The 21,836-nt window shown below is 46.7% G+C and overlaps 1 protein-coding gene across 1 annotated transcript; it reads left to right on the forward strand.

Moving 5' to 3' along the window:
- The first annotated feature begins 3,016 nt into the window (after nt 1-3,016).
- dlc (deltaC) lies at nt 3,017-19,095 on the forward strand. The gene is made up of 10 exons (XM_041940507.1): nt 3,017-3,274; nt 3,680-3,922; nt 4,216-4,276; nt 4,676-4,933; nt 5,980-6,171; nt 8,670-8,839; nt 9,046-9,262; nt 16,608-17,346; nt 17,561-17,675; nt 18,595-19,095. The coding sequence occupies exons 1-10, from the start codon at nt 3,224-3,226 to the stop codon at nt 18,598-18,600; spliced, it is 2,052 nt and encodes a 683-aa protein (XP_041796441.1). The 5' UTR covers nt 3,017-3,223; the 3' UTR covers nt 18,601-19,095.
- Nucleotides 19,096-21,836: the final 2,741 nt, after the last annotated feature.

Consider the following 21,836-nt stretch of genomic DNA (forward strand, 5'->3'; position numbering starts at 1 on the left):
GTAAAAAAGCTAGTTTGTCACAGTTCCCAATGTTTCTGTCCTGTTTCAGTCGGACCGCGTGAGGACGAGCCGTTTGTCTGGCTGCGGTCTGCGCATGTCTGCGCAGGTGTCAGCCTTGACGCCTCGCGGAGCTCTTTGCGCTCAGTCCGCTCACACCTCAGCAGACTTTCCCACGGCTCTGCCTCCCCCCACCCACCACCAACGACCACGTCCCTCCTCCTCGGGCACGCGGCACTCGCCGTGTGTTCTCTCACCTCAACAAAAGCTCGTGCCGCCTCTTGTTGGACCATTTGGACACGTGTGGCGGGACAAAAGGTGCCAAGACAGACAGACAGATAGACAGAGAGACAGACAGACTCCCATTACATCCTATAATAATAACGCTTCTCAGCGGTTTGAGGTTGACGTGCGCGTGACGGATCACAGTCCTTTGAAGAGACGATCAAAATCCTCGAAGAGGCGCACGCAACTGCCCAGTCAAAGGGGCGCGTGGCGTGCTTCTCTTTTGTGGAATCTGTCGACCTGAGACGAGGAGGAGGAGGAAGAAAGACAGCAGGTCGATAAGCAGATGGCGCACGATCGAATATGTGCATATTGTCGGCTAATGGCAGTGATGCTTCCTCCTGTTGTGAGCACGCGCCCCCTGTGCTCTCCAGGGAGCGGACGCTGCACGTGCAGAGCAGGTAGCTTCTGCAGAGCTATTATTATTATTATTATTATTATTATTATTGTTGTTGTTGTTGTTGTTGTTGTTGTTGTTGTTTTATGTGTGATTAATGATCATTATTATCAATCAGCGGGATCTGATGGCGCAGGAACTCAGACTGAGTGTAACAGTGTAACTGAACATGTTTGTGCGCCGAGATCCTCCAAAGTAGCAGCAGCTCAGACCCCCAGAGGCCTCCGGGGGGTCCAGCGGGTCCGCGGGGTCCAGGGTCCTGGAGAGGGTCAGCCTTTAATTCTCATCTGTCTGTGCTCAGATATTCACATAAAGCTAATTCATGTTAAACCGGGTGTGTGTTCAGGTGTGTGTCAGCTCTCCGTCAGCGCAGTGATGCGCGCGCGGACGCCACTTTCTTTCCCTGTCTGCATCACTGTTTACTGTCCGCGTGCGGGCTCGTATCATCTTATTCATCTATGTGGCGCTTTTGTCTCGAGCCGCCAGAGGACACGCACACACGTCTGGATACAAGCACGGTGACAATAGCAGGCTTTTGTGTGTGTGTGTGTGTTTGTGTGAAGCGTGCCTCGTGCCGTGGGTGGGGCTTGGATGGGGGGTTAAAGTCAGGGCCAGCGGAGGCACGCGCTGCCCTCATTAAAATGACAATATAGAGGGCGAGGTGGGTCGCGAGCGCCAAGAGAGAGAGAAAAAAAACAATTTGTCATCATGCACCCCCCAACTCACACACACACACCTGGCTCACCTGTCCCGCCGACTCACCTGTGTCCTCACAGAGACATGTCCACACTGATGGGTCACATGACTCAGTGTAACAAAGTCCAGGCTGCTTGCACAAAACTATCAGCTTCAAATATACTGGAAGTACCGAAAGTAAAAGTACTTCAGTACAGTACCTGAGTACAGTTACTCTCCACTGATCCTCACTTGTAATACCTGAGTTCAGGTCACCTGTGTTGAACTCAAGAGGAAGGTCTGAATCCTTCCTCCTCCTCCTCCTCAGCCAGTTTGTTAATGAGCTCTCACAAAGTTTGATAAAGATCTTTTTGAATGAGATGAGCTTCATGCTAATGGATACACACCCTGAAGGGGGGGGTCATTATCATACAGCTGGGACCCCCAACACACACACACACACACACACACACACACACACACACACACACACACACACACACACACACACACACACTGGACAGTTAACGCACTTAAAGAAGAGAGGCAGAGAGGAGATACATATTTAAAGAAGAAGTGTGTGTGTGTGTGTGTGTGTGTGCGCGTGTGCGTGCGTGTTACTCGTGTTGTGGGGACTCGTCTTCTTGTTCGAGACAGACCAGAAGGTTGTTCTTACCTGAGCATCAACAGACAGGTGAGACCAGCAGGTGCTGACTTCTGTCTGGAGGATTCAGACCACAACAAGTGGAGCCTCGGAGTGTGTGTCACTGTGTGTTTTGTATCGTGTGTGTCAGCGTGTTGTTGTGTGTCAGTGTGTGTTTTGTGTGGTTGTGTGTGTGGTTGTGTGTGTCAGTGTGTGTTGTTGTGTGTGTTGTTGTGTGGTTGTGTGTGGTTGTGAGTGTCAGTGTGTGTGTTTTGTGTGGTTGTGCGTGTCAGTGTGTGTTTTGTGTGGATGTGTGTGTGGTTGTGGCGGGGCGGCAGTCTCAGGAGCGTTTGGCCGCTCCGGCTGCCGCTGCTGTCGCCTGACAGTTTGTTCTATTGCTCCGCTCTAATTGCCTCCTCGGTGGTGAAAGCGAATCAAAGCGGGGGTCCATGTGAGCCCCCCCCCCCCCCCCCCCCCCCCCCCCCCCCCTCCGGGTCGCCTCCACGCTGTAAGAAATGTCCTTTTCCATCTTGACTTTACTGACATGTCGCGGCTGCACTCTTGTCGCCGCGCGGACTTCGCTCAGTGCCGCTTCGTGTTGCAGATTTCTGCAGCAGCGTCAGAATTGCGAACAAACAGAAAGCAGAAACATCCGTGACAGGCAGCCGGTCTGCTCCTCTGGCTCGCCGCCAGCACTGATGGGAAAACGCTGAACCTGATTTGTAGTAGACCTCAGGTGTAGCCTCTGGCCGCAGGTGGTGTCGCGCCTCCTGTTTGACGAGAACTTTCCCTCTTTCATGTGTTTCTTGTCAGTGACACCAGGAAAAGTTTCGCTTTGGGTGAACCGGGTCCGGTCACAGCGCTGCGCGTCTCTCTGCAGAAGGGGGAGGACCCTTCAGGTGGATATTTCTTGCAGCGCCCTCCTGCCCACACTCCTCCTCCTCCTCCTCCTCCTCCCCCCTGCTCCTCCTCGGTATAAAGCTTGAGGTGTAACCGCAGTTGCAACAGTCCAGAGTCCAGCAGCCGAGCGGATCTTTAGTCCAGTGTCTTTTCTTTTTCTCCATCAGATCTCCGCCACACACCGACTGCTCCTCTGACCTCCAGCCTGTTATTTATTCCTTCCCGGAGCGTCTTCATCTCAGCTCCTTTGGACCGTTTGGATTTTACCTTTTTCTTTTCCTTCCTCGGACCTCCGGCGCTTTCTGCCCTGGACGCTCCGTGCCGACATGGCGCGTTTGTTGCTGTCGTGTCTCCTGCTGCTCGTTTCAGCGCAGACGGTGAGTAGCACCGACAGCGAGCTCACATCAGTCCGGTTCATTAGAGGCGCGGTGGTTTGGTTTAATGCGCTGGTTTCTGGGGAGGTTTGGAGACGTGCGCCTTTACGCGCAGCTCTTACAGTTTACTTCATCTCTGCGGGACGTAAATTACTCTCGTGTTAACTTCACATGTTTGTGTCTGACTGGTAAACGATGCAGTGCAGAAAACCATAAACCACAAACATCATCGATGCCTGCAGATAAAATAAGAACCGCGGCGACAAACGTGTGCGTGCATGTTTCTGCTCATTTATGTGTTTTTTTTGTTTTTTTGTTTTTGCATCTTCTTTCACATCTACATATTATTTCCTCGTATCCGCTGATATTCTCATTCACTCTGTTTTTGAACTCTCTGCCCCCCCTCAGACTCTCTCCTCCGGGGTCTTCGAGCTGAAGATCGACTCCTTCACCAGCTCCCGCGGCGTCTGTCGCTCCCCGTCCCGGGACTGCCAGATATTTTTCCGCGTATGCCTTAAACACTCACAGGACGTCATCAACCCGGAGCCGCCGTGCACGTACGGCACCGCGCTCACCGAGATCTTCGGCGCCGACTCCAACTCCATCTCCGGGAGCGCCCCCATCAGGGTGCCCTTTCACTTCAAGTGGCCGGTAGGTGACGGAAATCACACGCGCTCTTTCTAACAGCTTCAGTCCTGCAGCGAGCAGCGTTTCACATCACTGCTCATCATCAAAGTCTTACATCTACTTTTATATTCAAGTCACACTTAGATTACACACCAGCACTGACTTTAATCTCCTGAATAAACCACGTTCAGTGGGATGAAACTGATGGAACACTGCCCTGCAGGACTAAACTTTCATCCATCGAACGCATTTGCACGTGAAATCATGAAACACCTGGTGGATCTGCTCAGTAATCGATCCTCTCTCACTGATTTCAGGGGACCTTCTCTCTGATCATTGAAGCCTGGAACGCGGAGTCTTCAGGACTCGAATCTACAGGTAAACTGCTGCCGCTGCAGTACCGCTGCTTCACCGCCAGGCGGCGACAGCGGCGGAAGAGAGTCTGTGTTTGATCTAAGAAAACCAAACAGGAGGAAAGCAGGAGTTCAGGTGTGAGAGCAGTCTCACGTGCTGCCATGTGCCTGTTTCTATAAGTTGTAGTTGTTTGATTTTCTTTTGTTGTCGCCTCACACTAACTGAGTCCCTGCTGCCTGCTGGACTCTGACAGAGATGCCACAGAAGAGCACTGCAAACTCATTACAGACTCTTCATCAGAGGATGACTGGATCATCTGTTTTAACACCTTTTCAGATGGTTAACGACTTAATGTCTGTCACAGGAAGTCTTCAGTTTTCTGACTCAGTAAAATTCTGACCATCCGTTCCTTCCTTCATCCAGAGAACCAGAACAACCTCATCAGCCGGCTGGCCACCCGCCGCAGGCTGACCGTGGGGGAGGACTGGTCCCAGGACGTGCACTTCGGCAACCAGAGCGAGCTGCGCTACTCCTACCACGTGGTGTGCAACGAGCACTACCACGGCGAGGCCTGCTCCGCCTACTGCCGGCCCCGCAACGACACCTTCGGCCACTACACCTGCGACGATGACGGGAACCGCCGCTGCCAGGAGGGCTGGAGGGGAGAGTACTGCTCAGACCGTGAGTGTCTCTGCAGCCTCGTTCACATCACAGCTGCTTTACAGTTTGAACGCCCCAACGGTAGAATCAAGCCCTCTAAGGCCTCCTCATGTTGGTGTGACGTTAGTTCTGAAGGTTAATTTATGTCAGCAGCACAGAAAAGTAAACCTAAACTGACTGAATGATGCTGAAAAGTATTTTATCAGCTATAATGTGGCTTTGTAAATATTTCTATAAATTCCTGAAGGAACTCCTGTGTGGTTTCTTTATGGCGACTTTATTTCTAATCTGTGCTGCCACTGAGCAGGAAGTTTGATCCCAGTCAGAGTTAGTTATCGACCTCCTGGAAGCCACGAAGGTCGTTTTAAATCAGAAAAATTCATAAAAGCTGAGTTTAGTGTTGCCTCCGTAAAGCACCAAAACTGGCTTTAAAATGTGGTTTTACCCCCTCCTCTTCCTCGCCTCTCCCTCTGTTTTATTCTAACGTTTCTTCAGATTTGGAGGGAGGAGGGGGGAGGTGAAGAATAGGACCCTTGGTGCTTCATTTTTTGTCCGGCGGCCTTGAAATTGTTAAGTCAAGCAGTTGTCAACGCCGCTGTGGCTGCGGAGGACAAAAAAAGATCTTAAAGCTTCTGGCGTTTCCAGTGTGTGTGTGTGTGTGTGTTGGCTCTGAGGTCTGCTCCTTTTGTTTTGAGCTCAACAATGGGCCCCCGGCCGGCCCCCGGTCGGCCCCCGGCCCGCCTGCTTTAACAGGGACACGCGCTGGAGCTTAATGTGCGCTGCCTTGCGTGAAAAGAGACGGCATGTGTTGCTTTTGTTGTGCGGGCCAGCTGCTTCGTTCACTACTTAACAAGCACTTGTAGGGGAGTGTGTGTGTGTGTGTGTGTGTGAGGCCCTGACTGGGGAGGGAAGTTGTTTTGTGATTGAGTGAAGAACATGAGACTCACACACACATGCACTCATAGTAATATTCTCTCCTTCTCCTTCTCCTCCCCCTTTCTCCCTTTCCCTCTCTTCCTTTGACTTGCCCCCCCCCCCCCCTGTGCTCCCTCTCCTCCTCCCATCAGCCATCTGTGCAGCGGGGTGCAGCGAGCAGCACGGCTTCTGCGAGTCTCCGGGGGAGTGCGTGTGCCGGCAGGGCTGGCAGGGGAAGCGCTGCGACGAGTGCGCCCGCCACCCCGGCTGCCTCCACGGGACCTGCCAGCAGCCCTGGCAGTGCAACTGCAAGGAGGGATGGGGAGGCCTGTACTGCGACCAAGGTGGGTCCAACCTCCAAACCAGCTCGGCCGGTCAGGTCGACGGGAGGCTGACTGGTTTATTCACGTTTGTCAGTTTTCTACCAGCTTTAGGACTAAAAAGAAGCATTTCAGCCTCTCATTAAGCTGAAATGCTTGCAGATTCTCATTAAAAACGAACTTTGTTGACCCGCCAGCGTCCCTGTTAAAGCAGATTAACGAATCCACTGACCCACACGTGATGTCAGTCCAACTGTCGGCTAACTAATCAGCCTGTTTTTACCCTTTAAGTAGCCAAATATCATATTAGAAATGGCTGATGGTTGACTAATACATGCAGATGACATTAATTAAAATGTAAATCAAAGGTATTAACTTACTTAATAAACTTTTTGACCTTTTTTCAAATCATTGCATCTGATTTTAGAACCTTTGCTTGATTTATTTTCTGCAGATTCCCCATCAGTCTCAACATCGTGTCTTTAAAGATATTCCTCAGTGAAAAGAAAAAAACGTTGTCAAACATTTTCAATACAAAATTCATTTTCAACAGTTAATTGACCGTTTGTCTTCCTTTTTTGTGTAATTTTCCTCCAACGTAGCTCACGAACGCGACGTTATTTTACAGCCGACTCTCAGTTCTTAGAAGTCGGACCTTCCCACCAGCACATAAACGTGCCAAAGCTCGTAGACTTCAAATCCGCCCGCCCGTTCCATAACACAGCGTTAACGTCCACTGTAACGGAGGAACTGTCACAGGCAAGTTTCACATCTCTGCGAGCTGTTTTTCAAACGGCGGTGAAATGAAATGAAACTAAAGGCTCGAATATTTGAAATTATTCTTTATAAACTGGGCAGACTGCAGTTTTGTAAAAGCAGTTTATTGATAATAATTGAATGAAACAGTCAGAAACAGAGTAAAATATCAGTCTGTAATCTGTGAAGCGAAGGAAAACGGCAGGTAAAACCACCTGTAAACTGTAAGATTATATCAGCTGCTTGTTTGTAGAATAAAATGTTAAAATTCATTGCTTAAACATATAAAACACACATTTCTAGATTATGTTATGATCATGTTGTGTCAGCTGGTTTCACTTCAATGTAAAGTTGTTTATCATCTGCATATGAGCAAACAGCAAATGTTTCCCCAAACCAACATGATCTGATCGATCTCACGACAGAAACCAGTGAAACCAGTTTGCACGCTGTGCGCTGAGCCTCTCTGGCCTGGTAAAGGATTATGGTTAGAACTGTTTAAGCTACAAAGAGAAATAAAGCCAGCTAATTCTAAGCTAATCAATAACCTTACTGTGATTCTAATTCCAAATAGATATCAGAGATTTTAAATGCCTCCTAAAAGCAGAACAGATAAAACTTGATGTGACCCTTCATCCCTGAACACGATGTACCGACGTCTGTCCAGCTGACCTGTGGTGTGCCTCAGGGCTGTCTCCTTGGTCCTCTTCCTCTTCTTTGATGATGATAGTAGGATGATGATAGCGGTAGTGTCAGTCCTGTGGAAGCTCCACTGTCTGCACGCTGTGTAAAATTATAGAAAAAATAAATCCCGACCAAACTGTGTTCCCGATTCCAGGTGTTAATCTCTTTATCCAATCATGTGTCGCTCCATCCTCACTGTGAACCTTTAAATCATGATACTATCACCTGTTACCAATCAGCCTGTTTACCTGTGGAATGATCCAAACAGGTGTTTCTGGAGCGTTCCACATCTTTCCCAGTCTTTAGTTGTTTGAAACATGTTGCTGCATCAGATTCAGAATCAGCAGATATGTTCAGAAATCAATGAAGCCGATGAGGTCAAACAGTAAATATATTGACTCTGTGCTGATTTCAGGTCAGTTTATGTCAGGATGGATCAGCAGGTGATCACATCTCTCAGGTTTTCGGCCTTTGTCCCTTAATGCTGGACGATTTGAAAGTCTGTTTTTATAGTTTCTGCGCTAAACCTTTTTACATCTTTTATTATTCTACAGTGAATTCCAGCATTTGTTTGTTGCTTTGCACATTATCGCCTCTTTGTTTAGGGACAGTTTTTCCAGTATGAAGTTAATTCTGCTTTGATCACAGCTAACAGAATGAGCTCGAAATCTGCAACACAAACCAAGACCAGCAAACTGAGAAACTTTTAAAACTGGCAACATGCTAACATTTCTCCATGTTAGCTGCTACTTGGCAGCTTTAATTCAACAGTTTCACTTGAGATGTGTGAAAGATGTTCACACAGAAAACAGATAATCCCTCGATGACTGATTGACGATATCTGATTTTGTAAATGAACCCTGTCATCATGTCAGCTGTTCCAACACTTCTTTACATCTCTGTTTATTGTTTTGTCGATATCAACATTTTGAAAGAAAATCATTTTAGTGTACCAGCATCCAAAAACACGAACATGATCAGCTGTTTGACCTTTACCGTAACAAAAGTCAACATTTGTGGTTCACGTTTCCACTTCACTGAACTAACATCGCCGTTCCTCTCCATCTGTTTCTTAACTCCAGACCTGAACTACTGCACCAACCACAAGCCGTGCCGGAACGACGCCTCGTGCACCAACACCGGCCAGGGCAGCTACACGTGCACCTGCCGGCCCGGGTTCACCGGCAAAAACTGCGAGATCGAGACCAACGAGTGCGACAGCAACCCCTGCAAGAACGGCGGCAGCTGCAAAGTAAGTGAGCTGAGATCAGCTTTCATCAAGCTGTTTAGCAAACAGATTCCTTCCAGAATCCTTCGAAAAGAATGCAGCATAAAGTGACGTGTACCTGATGAAGACAGAAAGCATTTTTCAAAACAAAATAAACGTATATTACATATTACTTGTACTGTGAAATCTTCACCTCCTCACTCAGTTTTCTCCTCACGCGTTTCCTCCAGGATCTGGAGAACGATTATTCATGCGCGTGCCCTCAAGGCTTCTACGGGAAGAACTGCGAGATCAGCGCCATGACGTGCGCCGACGGGCCGTGTTTTAACGAAGGGACCTGCGTCGAGAACGTCGCCGGCGGGTACAGCTGCCGCTGCCCGTCCGGGTTCACGGGCTCCAACTGCGAGAAGAGGATCGACAGATGCAGCAGCAACCCCTGCGCTAACGGTACGCACCATCTGTGACCTGTTCTAACTTGTCATGTCATGCAAAAAAAAAAAAAAAATGCAATGATTTCACAACCAAAATAATCTGACTTCCACTCACATGCTCCATTTAGTATTTGCTGGATTGCTGGATTCAGCGTTGTGTAGCCTCTTGTACCAGAAGCACTGTGATGCTTTTAAAGTTCATAAAAGTGAGCACTCAAAGAAGCTTTATTGGCCTTATAAGAAAAAATGTGGGAAACTGTTCATGCAAAATATGAGAGGAATGCAAAGTTTGTGGAGCTGCAGACTCTGCAGTGACATTAAGAATGAATCTCTTTGTCAATATTCACACTTTTGCAAGAGCATAAAACAAATTGGCAACATGAGCTAGAACGCACCAAAAGCCCGAATCCAGTCGGCCCAAGCCCATTTCCTGCATTTCTTTAGCATGTCAGTGAGGCTGGACTGTTCCAGCTGCTTCCTGAATTAATCTGATGCTTAAAGAAGAATAAAAACGTGGAGAATACGGCACCTATGTGAGCGATGTGCCTTCATAACCACTCAGTCCTGTCCGTACTTGCCGGCTGGGTTTCATTTTTACCTGAGCCACAGAACAACAGCCCAGCCTCTGACATGTGAAAAACAAGTTGCGAGGCTGAGTGGAGACAGCCGATACGACTCAGTGATACTTGGTGACTTTCTAGAAGTTCAGACTTGCAGGCGGACAGCATTCAACCATTTCATGTAATCAGTTTCTCCTTCACTCCCACTGAAGCAGCTCCAGATGTTGATGCATCTTTTTGTTCTATACCTTTGTGGCTCACATGCACATGATGTTTCGCCCGAGGACGTGAGAATCAGATATTTTGATCGTGTAGAAATTTTTGCAGGTGAAATCCCTGACTTGTGTATGAAGGTGTATGAGTAGTTCAGGTCTGCAGGTGTGAAGGTCCCGTCTTCTCTGGTCAAACAGATCAGTATAAAGCTTTTCAGCTGTAGTGTTGGAGTGGTTGTAAGTAGTTACACATACACCAATAAATCCATTTGTTAAAGCTGTTTAAACTTTTACGATAGTTGTAGAAGAGCCTTTAAGGTCATTTCTTATCTCATCAGCAGCAAAAGTCCAAAGACTGACCGAGTGGGTCAAGTGTCCTGCTGCTCCTGCTGTCAGGACAAACAGCGTAGATCCTTTTGGACTGTGGGTGATCTTATCAGAGATCCACCATTCGAGAGCCGTTGAAACGAAGGCAGCTTGATGTTACTGAGTCCAAGCAGAAGAAAAGAAAAGCAGCAGCTCCTCTGGTGCTGAGCTGCTCTCACTTCAGCACTCTGCAGGTTTTTATGGTGTTGATCGTCAGATTATAGATCTTAACTCTCACTGACTGGATCCACCTGCTGCAGGTTGTTTGGAAACATTCAGATTTTTTTTTTCACACTTCACCATCATGAGTGTTCACACGTGGCTTTGTTCACACCGTCACACAACCACAAGATCAATATATCAGAATCTAAATTTTCACAAACTTCGTTAAGGTTGTCAAATCTGCTTGATATCAAAATTTTAATTATTTGGTGGAGTAAAGCCGACATTTAAAGCCTTTTTTATTGATTCTAAAATGACAGAGCGCTTCAGATATGTCACAATTGTGTTTCTTAGGAGTCTGCAAGTTCTTAGTGTAACCCAGAATATTTGTCTCTGATGGCTCGAACTCAGAAATGATTGTGTGCATTTTTATCCAGTCAAGTTTGCAATGAGCATCTTATTTTATCCTGAATAAGCTTCATCAGACTCACAGATGTACAGTTGTGTGTCATCTGCATAAAATACAGACATTTACCCCATATCTCCTGGTGACATTATAAAAAAAGAGGAGTGGCCCAAAAGTTGAGCCCTGTGGAGTGCCGTCATTAACACTGCAGGTTATAGATGGCTGACAAGTTATAGGAAAAAACAACATAAACCATCTTAGTCAGGTGTTGGGCCACACCTGCCTCCACAACAGCTTCAGTGCACCTTGGCATTGATTCTGTCTGGAACACCAGTCCTTCAAAAGATAATCCCTCATTTGTTGTTTTGATGGTGGTGGTGGAGAGCACTGTTGAACACGTGGGTCCTAAACCTCCCACAGGTGTTTAGTTGCGAAGGCCATAGCATCGGACTAACACCACTTTCATACTCATCAAAACATTCAGTGAGCTCTTGTGCCCTCTGGATGAAGGCCATCAGGAAATGTTCGATCATACAACCCTGATTCCAGAAAACCTCGACTCAGCAGTTTCCTGAAGTGTTCCTGAGTCCAGGTATTAATCTCTTTATCCAATCACGTGTTGAACCTCGCTCCATCCATCACCTGTCACCAATCAGCCTGTTTACCTGTGGAATGATCCAAACAGGTGTTTTTGGAGCGTTCCACATCTTTCCCAGTCTTTAGTTGCTCCTTGTTTGAAACGTGTTGCTGCTTTAATACAGAATAAGCAGATATTTAATCAGTGAAGCTGATGAGCTCAGACAGTAAACAAACTGACTTTGTGCTGATTTCAGTTGAGTTTCTGTCAAAAACAATGAGCAGGTTATCGCATTCTGCTTTATTGATGTTTTACACAGCGTCCCAACTCTTTTTGGATTCGGGGTTGTGGGATAAAGGTGATCACTCAGAACAACTTTATATTGATTTGCAGTGACCCTTCCCTCCAAGGGGACAAGCTAAATGCCCCCACATTCAAGCTTTTCAGGCCTGTATCTAATAAGGTGGAGGATGACTCACCTCTTTAGATCACTGAACTCTTTCACGTGCATTCATCTTTGCTGTGAGGGTTCATGCACTGCCACCCCTCTCTAAGATCCCCTCTTTGTAACCGCTGAAGGACTGATCCCGCCCTGCACTGGCATTGACACCTGAGGAAGATTCACTCTTCTTCCTCATATATCGCACTAATGCACAAACATCACGGTCATCAATCATGATGTCTTTGCCATAGATCTAAATGTGCCACAGAGCATGGCTGGATACTAATTGTATCATGCAGTGCACCTTTGTGAAAACTGCATTTGTGATGTTTCTCGTGTTTTAGATCTTTCGGATCTAAAAGACGAAAAGTGTCGGTGCTCGGGACAAGAGCGATGTGGACTGTCTGCAAACAGACTAAACGGTTCCAAACTGTTTCATGATATGATGAGTGATTAATGATCAGAAGACAAAAACATTTCTGATACGTTAACATGCTGTCGTCTCATAGTCACAACAGAAAACAATCATTTGTCCTGAAGTGGACTCGTGAGACTCATCGACCTCATGTTGAATCGCTTCAAGTTTCAGTCCAGATTTTTAAAAATGAAGGATGTTTTCTTACTGTTGTATGTTATTTAATATTAGTGATGATCTGCCATGAATAGAAAACAGTAATGATTACTTTGGTTTAAAGTGGGGGGAGGCAGGCATTATAACCTTTTAGTATATTGTAATCAAGAGGTCCAGGAGAAAACTAGCGAGCGTTCCGATTGGCTCGTCTACAAATGCAGCTGTACGTGCTCGTCAGATGGTGAAAGCCGGATTTAGTGGCAGAAAATGCTGCAGAAAGTCCTTCAGCTTGTGATAAATTTCCAAAAACTCCTTTGAAGTCGGGGGCGATCTGCTCTGAGACCGTGAAGTGCTGTACGGGGGTCTTTCGGAAGAGTTTGGTGAGGGGGATCGTGGTCTTGGCGAGGCTCACGACGTGCAGAGGTCTCTAGCAGAGAGAGGAAGAAGGTTTTGGACAGATTTCTTCTACCTTTCCTGCTAATAACAAGGACCTGTGTGTCAGTCAGGGTGGGGTCAGCGTCCTCGTTGTCACTGTGAAAAGTCAGGTACCAAATGAGGGGTTGCTACAGTGAAACTACTGCTATTGGCTTCCATTAAGGGTTTCTGTTCATACATCCAGTCCTCAGGTTTCCTGGTTTAGCTGGTTTAGTGGATGTCATTCTCAGGTTTTATATTTCACACAGTTTAAAGGACTTCTTTGAAACTCCTCTATCGTTTGCAGCTTGTTTGTCCGTCTGTGAGCATCCACACATCTGTTCAGTGAGTGAAAATAAAGGACTGCAGGAGTGAGCTGAGCCCGCTTCAGGCCCTCTTCAGGGCCTTTTAGTGGATCTGATCGTGGTGCTAAGTGGTCGAGACTTTGTCCCACGTCAGTCTTGATTGTACGTGATGAGTCAAGCTTGAAGTGTGAATGTTGAGTGAATTCAGTTGCTTTGATGCTTGTTTTGGGAGGTAAAGTTAGAATTTTCCAGCAGTCAATGCACGCAGAGATGTTTGGGTTTGAAGCCTCACGTCAGGTGTGTGTGTGTGTGTGTGTGTGTGTGTGTGTGTGTGTGTGTGTGTGTGTGTGTGTCAGAGGGCAGATAAACCCCCGGATCGTCACGCAGGAGCCTCTGAACATGTCTTATCACCTTCTGTCTGACAACACAAACATTTCACCCATTGTTGCTGTCGTAAACAAGCCTGTTTTTAGCAGTCGCCGTGGCGACACTCAGACCTCTCCGTCTCTCTCTCTCTACCTGGTTGTGTTGTCGTGGCGTCGGCCAGGAATCCAGCGCTGACGGTCGTTTCTCTCTGGAAACGCTCGGTCTCAGTTCTCAACAGTGTTTTACATCATGGTTTAGACCCGTGTCCTGTGTCTTTACATCCCCGCTGAACATTTTCCAAAACGTACCAGCAGCTTCTAGATTTCCCTTCTTCCAGGCGGCCGTAATCACCTGGCAGACACTTGCAGCGGAGCAGTTAGCCATCATAGTCAACACTGTGCTGAGTTTGGTATTGATGCTTCATTAGAGAGAGCTCGAGCTGGAATCAAACCCACGCAGCGGTTGTAAGGACTCAGCCTTGATACATGATACTCACTGTACCAGCAGAGCTACTAGGACGCCCGTGCTCAATTTCAGTTTTGTCGAAGTCGATGGGTGTAGATCGTTTGAATTGTTGGTTTGCTGTGTTTAAAGCTTTAACATCCAAAAGCTGAAAGTCAGCAAACCAAATTCACTCGATCCTTTTCAAATCATCCGTTCAGCTGATTGTTATTACTCAGCAGAGACGTCTAGGATGTCTGATTTTCCTGCCACCACCTGAATGCACCGCGCAGGATGGATCTGTGGGATGAGTTTTGTAGTTTTGAGCATGAAGTTTATTGCGATTGATCAGCAGCCTGCAACAAGTTTCAAGTCTCTGCAAGTCAGTTTTCACAGCCGTGTGACACCAACTGCAACCGAAGAATTTATATTAAAACTTTTTGGTGCTACTGAGTTGGGAAACTTCATCAGGACAGGGATTATTAGGAAATCTCTGTAACTCACAGATGCTTCTAGTCACCTGGTCTGGTATCATATGGACGTCCAGTCGGCTCCAGACCTTTTTGTGGGAACAGACAGATAGTCAGGATCAGACGGCTCCACTGACAGAACTGGCATCACAAAACAAAACTTTATCGCCAAATAGTACAACTAACATCCAGCTATCGCCAGCCTGCTGAGCGGCATCGTCCCCGAGGGTCCCAGTTCGGCCCCCAGTCCTCCCTCAGGTCCTCATTAGGGCGTAGAAACCACCGCCTGCTTATCTTCAATCTGTAATCATTCCTGCCTCTCAGTGAGCCTCACAGGGAAAAAAGGTTGTAGCTGCGCTCTGTTTGCAGTGTTGCAACACAGCAGCTGCACAGAACGACCAAATATGGAGCTGAGTCAAGAGTTTGTTATGACAGAGTTCAGCCTGCAGTTTGAGCTTCAGTGTCCCGGTTCAAGTCAACCCTGCAGGTCCTCTTAAAATGTCTGGAGAAGTTCAGTCGCTGCAGGACGAGTGTCCTCAGGTCCTTTCCTTTCCTTTCCTTTCCTTTCCTTTCCTTTCCTTTCCTTTCTCAAACAGATAAAGACTGAACTCACTGCCAAACCTGGTGACGTTTAATAATTATAAAACTCAAAGTAATTGTAAGACACAAAGAGTCAGTGAGTCAGTTCAGCTTTGGGGGTCAAAGGTCTTCAGTGTTGTCCTCAGTTAATATTTAATCGTAGGCTCCAGTGACGTGGAAAACGTGGAAAACGTGGAAAACGTCCTCGGGATGTTGCTAACCACACACACATGTCTGTCTTGGTGTGCAGCATCTGTTGTGAGGAAATGTTGGAGTAAACACACTTTTTTTCTCTCTCTCCACCCTCCTTTCTGTCCAGAGGAAGTCTTCTGTTCTGAACTCTGTCTTCTTCTTGTCTCCGGAAAGTCTAGAGGAGTCTAACTTGTGTTAAGTGTTCAGCTCTTTGGTGTTTTTTGGTATTTTCATACTGAAACACTGTTTATTCAGTTGATTACGATATGCAGGACTTCTAGCGGACATGTAAGATGCTTCAGACTGGCGTCCCTTAAGGCTCCGTTCTTGGTCCCTTTAGTTTACACGCCAGTAAACATCAGATTAAAGTTTGCAGATATGATTCTCCCTTCAACATTTCTCCGTAATGTTAGCCCCATTGATCAGCACTGAAATGAAAATGAAATTGTTCATCATCTTAATATCCCTGAGACAAACTTTCACCACATGCGAGCAGCTACAGCCTGTTTTTTGGTTTTGGGGTGTTTTCAGAGAACATCCTTTGCTCTTTATCTTCTGCATCTCTTCAGCGAGTGTTTTTCCTTTTGGCTGCAGTGTGTTCTCCTTCCATGTCAACAGCAGCTTAGCTTTAGCCATCTTAGCTGCATGTCCACCAGAAGTACACAAAACTTTCAGTCCCGGGAACGACTTTTCAAGTAAAAGGTGGCTTCAGCCCATAGTGGTCTGCGTTTGATCCCTCCATCTGCCACGTGCTTTCTCCTCTAACGCCATGTAAAAAACAAACTGTTTCATATAAAATGATGTGAGTACTCAACCAATCAGAAATGTTCAGCTCTGCAAGCCCCACCTCCAAAGTTCCTGTGCTGTCCTGAGCAGGGCGGTAAGGAGGGAGGTTTAGGGGGTAAAAAATGCCCTTAGAACTTAATTTAGACGCCTCTTCAAAAGGTTCCCTGTGGAAATGCTGAGAGACTTACTGTCCTGAACAGCCTGGAAGACAGACCTGAGGACATCATAACCCAATGACAGCTTATAACAAACTGTTTCTCCTTCCCTGACATTATTTATTTTATTTTGCTCTTTACATTTTATTAGCTTGTCCAGCATTTTCTTCTCAAACACATTGCTTTATTGCACTCAGGAAAAATGTGATTGGATGTTTTGCTCAACCAACACAACATCTGTCCTTCTTGTTGTCCGGTGTCCTTCGCTCTGCTCAGCTGCTCATCCTCCTGCGTTCAGACGTGTGTCTTCCAGTTGCATGACGATAACTAAACTCTTCCTTCTCTTTGCCTCTGCAGGCGCTCAGTGTTTGGACCTCGGCAAACGCGTCATGTGCCGCTGTCGGCCAGGCTTCACCGGCTCCCGCTGCGAGACCAACATCGACGACTGCGCCGGGAACCCCTGCCGCAACGCCGGCACCTGCGTCGACGGCATCAACGACTTCACATGCACGTGCACGCTCGGCTTCACCAGCAAGGACTGCTCCGTGCGCACCAGCCCCTGCGACCAGTTCCCCTGCGACAACGGCGGCACGTGTTACACCCACTTCACCGGCCCAGTGTGCCAGTGCCCGCCGGGCTTCATGGGCGCGCGTTGCGAGTACTCGGTCAACAGGCCGACCACAAAGCCGCCCGGGAATGACGCCGTCCCTCCCGCGCTGATTGCCGCCGTCGCCCTCGGCCTGGTGACGCTGACTCTGCTGGTGTGCGCCGCCATCCATATTCTGCGTCAGCTCCGCCGGGGCCGAATGCTGCGGGCCATGGCCACATCGGTGAAGAACGACCTGGAGACGGTGAACAACCGCAATGCAGTGATCGGCGGGGGTGGACCCAATAATGGCATCTTACCAGGAGCACCACTGGGCAGCCTGAGAGAGAAGGAGGCCTTCCTCATCCCCGGAGGACATCTCAAAGTGTCCAATAAGGATGCAGCGCTGGTGGAGAAGGGCGGTGACAACACGGCAGTGTTTAAAAACAGAATGGCCGACTGTAACCTGGCGAAAGAGGAGCAGCGCCTGGCCAAGAACAAGTTTGACCTGTAAGGACCAGATGATGGTTTGATGGCTTTCTGTGTGTGTGTGTGTGTGTGTGTGTGTGTTTGCGCTCACTCTTCACACTCGCCTGCTCTGTGAAGACGAGTTGCAGCGTGTGTGTCGTCTGTTTTCTGATCGGTGTTGCGTTCGCACACCTTTACGCCGTCAAATCGTTGCCGCTGTACCAACCCTCGCTCTCTCTCTCTCTCACTCTAACAGAAAGAAGTGCGACTCGTCCATCATCGTCCCTCCTCTCAGCTTTGGGAAGGACAGCCTGTATCACCCGGTGTTCATCATCCCGGAGCAGATGGAGCAGTGTGTGTTTGCCACTGAGGTGAGGACACGTCCACCAGCACAACACAGTTTGTGTAGTTTTTGTTTGGTCCAGGAGAGACTGAGCTCTTCTCTGGTTCGTCAAACTCGACCCTTCTGTTGTTTTTGTGGGCGAAACGGCCGTCAGAGTCTGTGAAGCAGGAAGGAGAGAAAAGAAAGACGACAGTCACAAATAAGACAAATCAAGTTAACTCTGAACGAGTTAGAAAGGCTGGTTTAAACTTCACGTGGTCAAGGCGTTTGGTCAAACCTATCAATGATTTTATCAGCTGGTCTCTGAGAAATAGGCAGCGTGAAATGTTCTAAATACGTGATTAAAGACAATTAATTAGTTTTCCCCGTGCCGTCTGCACACTGAGCTACACAACCTCTTTTAAATTCAATATTTAGATAAATTCACATCAGAAAATAAGTGAAATTCACCTTGTTTGATTGTTGTATTATTGATCACAGCTCTCCTCTGCTGCGCTGTTGTAGACACTGTTTACAGTGGTCTGATAATATTGCTAATATTCATCGTTTATTTATTCATATTTTGTCTTATTCAGGTGTTCAGGAATGCTATGGCTCAGACATTGATGTTTTTATCATCTCAATTTATGAAAATTAAGCATGTGAGAGTCAACAACTCTAAGAAAATACATTTTTTGTTGGCTGTTAACGATCACAGTTGATTAATGTGCTAAAAAATGCACTTTAGAGAAAAACACAGGTTCAGGACCATATTTAATGAAGAAAGAATGTGATATGAATTATTATCATCATCATTGTCATGTGATCAGGATATCGATCAGAATTTTAAATGTGTCTGATTCCAAACTCGTCATTCTGTTTTGATGACGACATGTTTTAAAATTGAACTGAGAAGAAACAAACACATACGCCGATGACTAACCGCTGTTTCTCTGTGTCGTTCTCAGGTATAACCTCCAGCTTTCAGAACACCAGTGGAGGAACTTCTGCGCTGAAGGCCTTAAAAATGTCTGTCCGGGACAGTTCACCCAGAGGATCTATTCTACACACATTATTTTATTTAATATTTATTACTGCTGCTCAACGGAAAGAAACAAAAAGAAAGGACTTGCTTTTTATTCTTCTCTGCTTTGATATTGACAATGTTTGGATGAGAGTGAGCGAGAGCAGTGGAGGAGAGAGAAAAGAGACTGAATGTCTGGCATCATTTGCACTATTTATCTTTTTTATATACTTTAAATCTTAATATAATATTTCTGCCTGTATATCTGAATTTTCTTTGGATCGAACGTGAACGACAGGACGTAAAAAATCGGAACTGTCCACCAATCGGAAAGACCGGTGCCTTAGCTATGCTCCCTAATCACTGTGGCGACCGTTTCCTGTACAATTCCACAATGTGATGCCAATCAAATCATCAGAGGACCTGCTCGCAGGAATGGGGCACGGGACATTTTGGTTTGGCTCCATCAACCTGAACTTTCTTCAGATTATCTGAAAGCTGAACTGGATAGTTTCTATCATCATGCCGTCCATTTTCTTTTATATCTTGTTTTCTTCACATCGTGGCCTGTTTGAAAACAGCGGCCTTACAATCATGCCCATTGAAGTGCCTCTTAGAACAAAAAACTGCAACAGGACTAAAATTCAGGACTCAGAGTGAGCAGAATTTGGTTCTTCTGGAAGCCAGTGAGGGTTTTTATTTGTTAAGAGCCCAGAATCCCACTCACCTCCACTGGAACCAGACCTTTCTACTGGTGACGTGCTTTTAAAACCATCAAATGTACTGTTCCAGTCCTGGATCCCATCCCAACATCCTCTAAACGAGGTTTCAGGTGCATCAGGAAGAGGTTGTACCTCCATCAACAATCAGCTGTTTCCTTCATTTTCATCTCATGAGCAGATAATCGACCTTTGACTATTTTTAAATCAAACATGTCACAGGCTGGATGAAGGTCCAGCCGAGCTGGATTCATCTCACAGATCAGTTTTATGTTTTTATTTGTCTTCCTGTGGCTCCCACTGTTGTAAGTTTTTCTGTTAATCAAAGAAAGCGAAAGCTGAACTTGCTGCCTTTATTTAACTACTGCTGTCGCAGCAAGTGAAGCGCATCATGCCGTCGTTCTGCAACATTCCCGAGACTCAGCGTGAAGACTTCGGTTCAGTCTGAACACAGTCGCAGCTGCGGGTGTTTTAATTCTGGATGGAAAGAAAAGAAACTTATACAAAAGTGAACGACTCCAAAGAGAGTTTTTAATTATTTCCTCCTTTTTTTTACCTAATCCATTTGATACCAAAAATATGTGTTGTTCCTGTGTAGTCGTGTCTTTGTACTATCTTCGTTAATTTAAGAAAACAATGCAATGTGTACATGTCCTCCGGAAGATAGTTTTCTTATTTAAGTTTGTCCTCTGTAAATAATTTTGTATTTATGAAAGAGAATTGTATATATGTCTATGTTGTTGTGCCTAATGTCTGAATCAAGAAATATATTTTTTCATAAATAAATTAGAAAATAACATTAATGTGACTGTGTGGTTTCACGTTTTTTCCTGCCTGTGTTCATGAAGCTTCATGGTCAGTGAACTCACACATAAAACATCCAATGATGCGTCCCGATGGATGAGCTGAAAACGCCACAGTGCCGTTGTTTTCTGAAGCAGGACTCGTGGAAATCCATCACTTGCTGTCATGTATCCGGGGGGTAGAGGCAGTTAGAGGCAGTGCTCAACCTGACGCTGGTACCTTTAGTCATTAGAGGAGGTTCTGATCACAGATCTGTTTAACTGTAATGTGTTAGTCAGAGAGCTTTAGAGGGACTAGTTACCTTTGGACAGAGCCAGGCTAGCTGTGTCCCCCTGTTTCCTGTCTTTATGCTAAGATAAGATAGCCAACTGCTGGCTAGCTTCATATTTACCTCACAGACATGAGAGGGGTAATGATCTGAACGTCTAGCTCTGGGATAAAATCCCAAAAGATCAATCAAAAAGTTGTCCCAAACCAGACTTTTGTGTTTGTGGACTGGCAGCTCTCCTCATGTGGAAACAAATAATGACATCAGCAATAAATGATCAATAACCTGAAGCACATTCTGAATAAAAGTTTAAGTGGGAATAATGTCATGTTCAATAAAGTGTGAACAGAGCAGCTGTTAGTTACTCAGTGTAACCAGTTCTCTGTGAGGGAGGATGATCAGCAGCTGCTGGTAGGCTCTTTGGTCATGATGTGTGTGTGTGTGTGTGTGTATGTGTGTGTGTGTGATGATAATCCACCCTGAGCCGTGCAGTTATCACACAGTAACACGCAGCGTGGAGGCTGATCCTCATGGATTATGGTGGATCATCGTTGTGGATCAGGCAGAGCCTGTAGAGATCGGCTCTTTGAACCTTTGTGTTCTGTTGCTTTCACTTTCTCGCGCGTTATCTGAACTAATGCTGCTGACTCAGATCCTCGGTGTGGTTAAAGCCACTGAGAGTGAACAAGTTGAGTCACTTCAGATCAAATGAAGACAAATTACTCGACTTTGTCCTCCTTCAGTCTCTCTTCTCGCTCTTTTCCCTCCTGTTCTCTCTGTTTTCTTTTGCTTTCCCTCTCGTTGCAGATCGAGTTTCACTGTTTTGTTAATTGATACGGCGTCTCCGGGTTAATGAGTAGCTGCTGCCATGCGTCTCACACACACACACTCTGACAGCAGGCGAGTGGAGAGAACTTCAGACTCTGGCTCACCTGCTGTTCACCTGGCCGGCTTTGTCTCTGGAACACACACACACACACCTGTCCTGAGGCTGAACTGTGAACCTCTCTGAGCGTCACCTGTGGAAATAGAAGCCAGCAGTCTGCGTAAAGGTCAAAGGTCGGTATGACAGCCAGTGTGCTGCTGAACGGGCGCAGACGCCGAAGCCGCTCATCAGTTCCAGCAGTGTGTCACGTTTCAGGACCAGTTAAACTAAACGCCGCCATGATTCACACGTGCGTTGTAACGTTCAACGACTGTTTGCGTGTCGAAGTGGACTCGGCATCCAAGTGCCTCAGACACGTTGATACCGTGTTGAGATGGTGTTTACGATCTGCTGATCTTTCACAGGGGGGGTCTGCGGCCTCTGAACAGTCCAGCTCATTCGGCCAATCGTGCTTCTCCGTACGAGCTTCTGGAACACCAGCTGAAGCTGCCATCACACCTGCACACCTG

This window comes from Chelmon rostratus, chromosome 7 (genome assembly GCF_017976325.1).
Source record: "Chelmon rostratus isolate fCheRos1 chromosome 7, fCheRos1.pri, whole genome shotgun sequence".
NCBI lineage: Eukaryota > Metazoa > Chordata > Actinopteri > Chaetodontiformes > Chaetodontidae > Chelmon > Chelmon rostratus.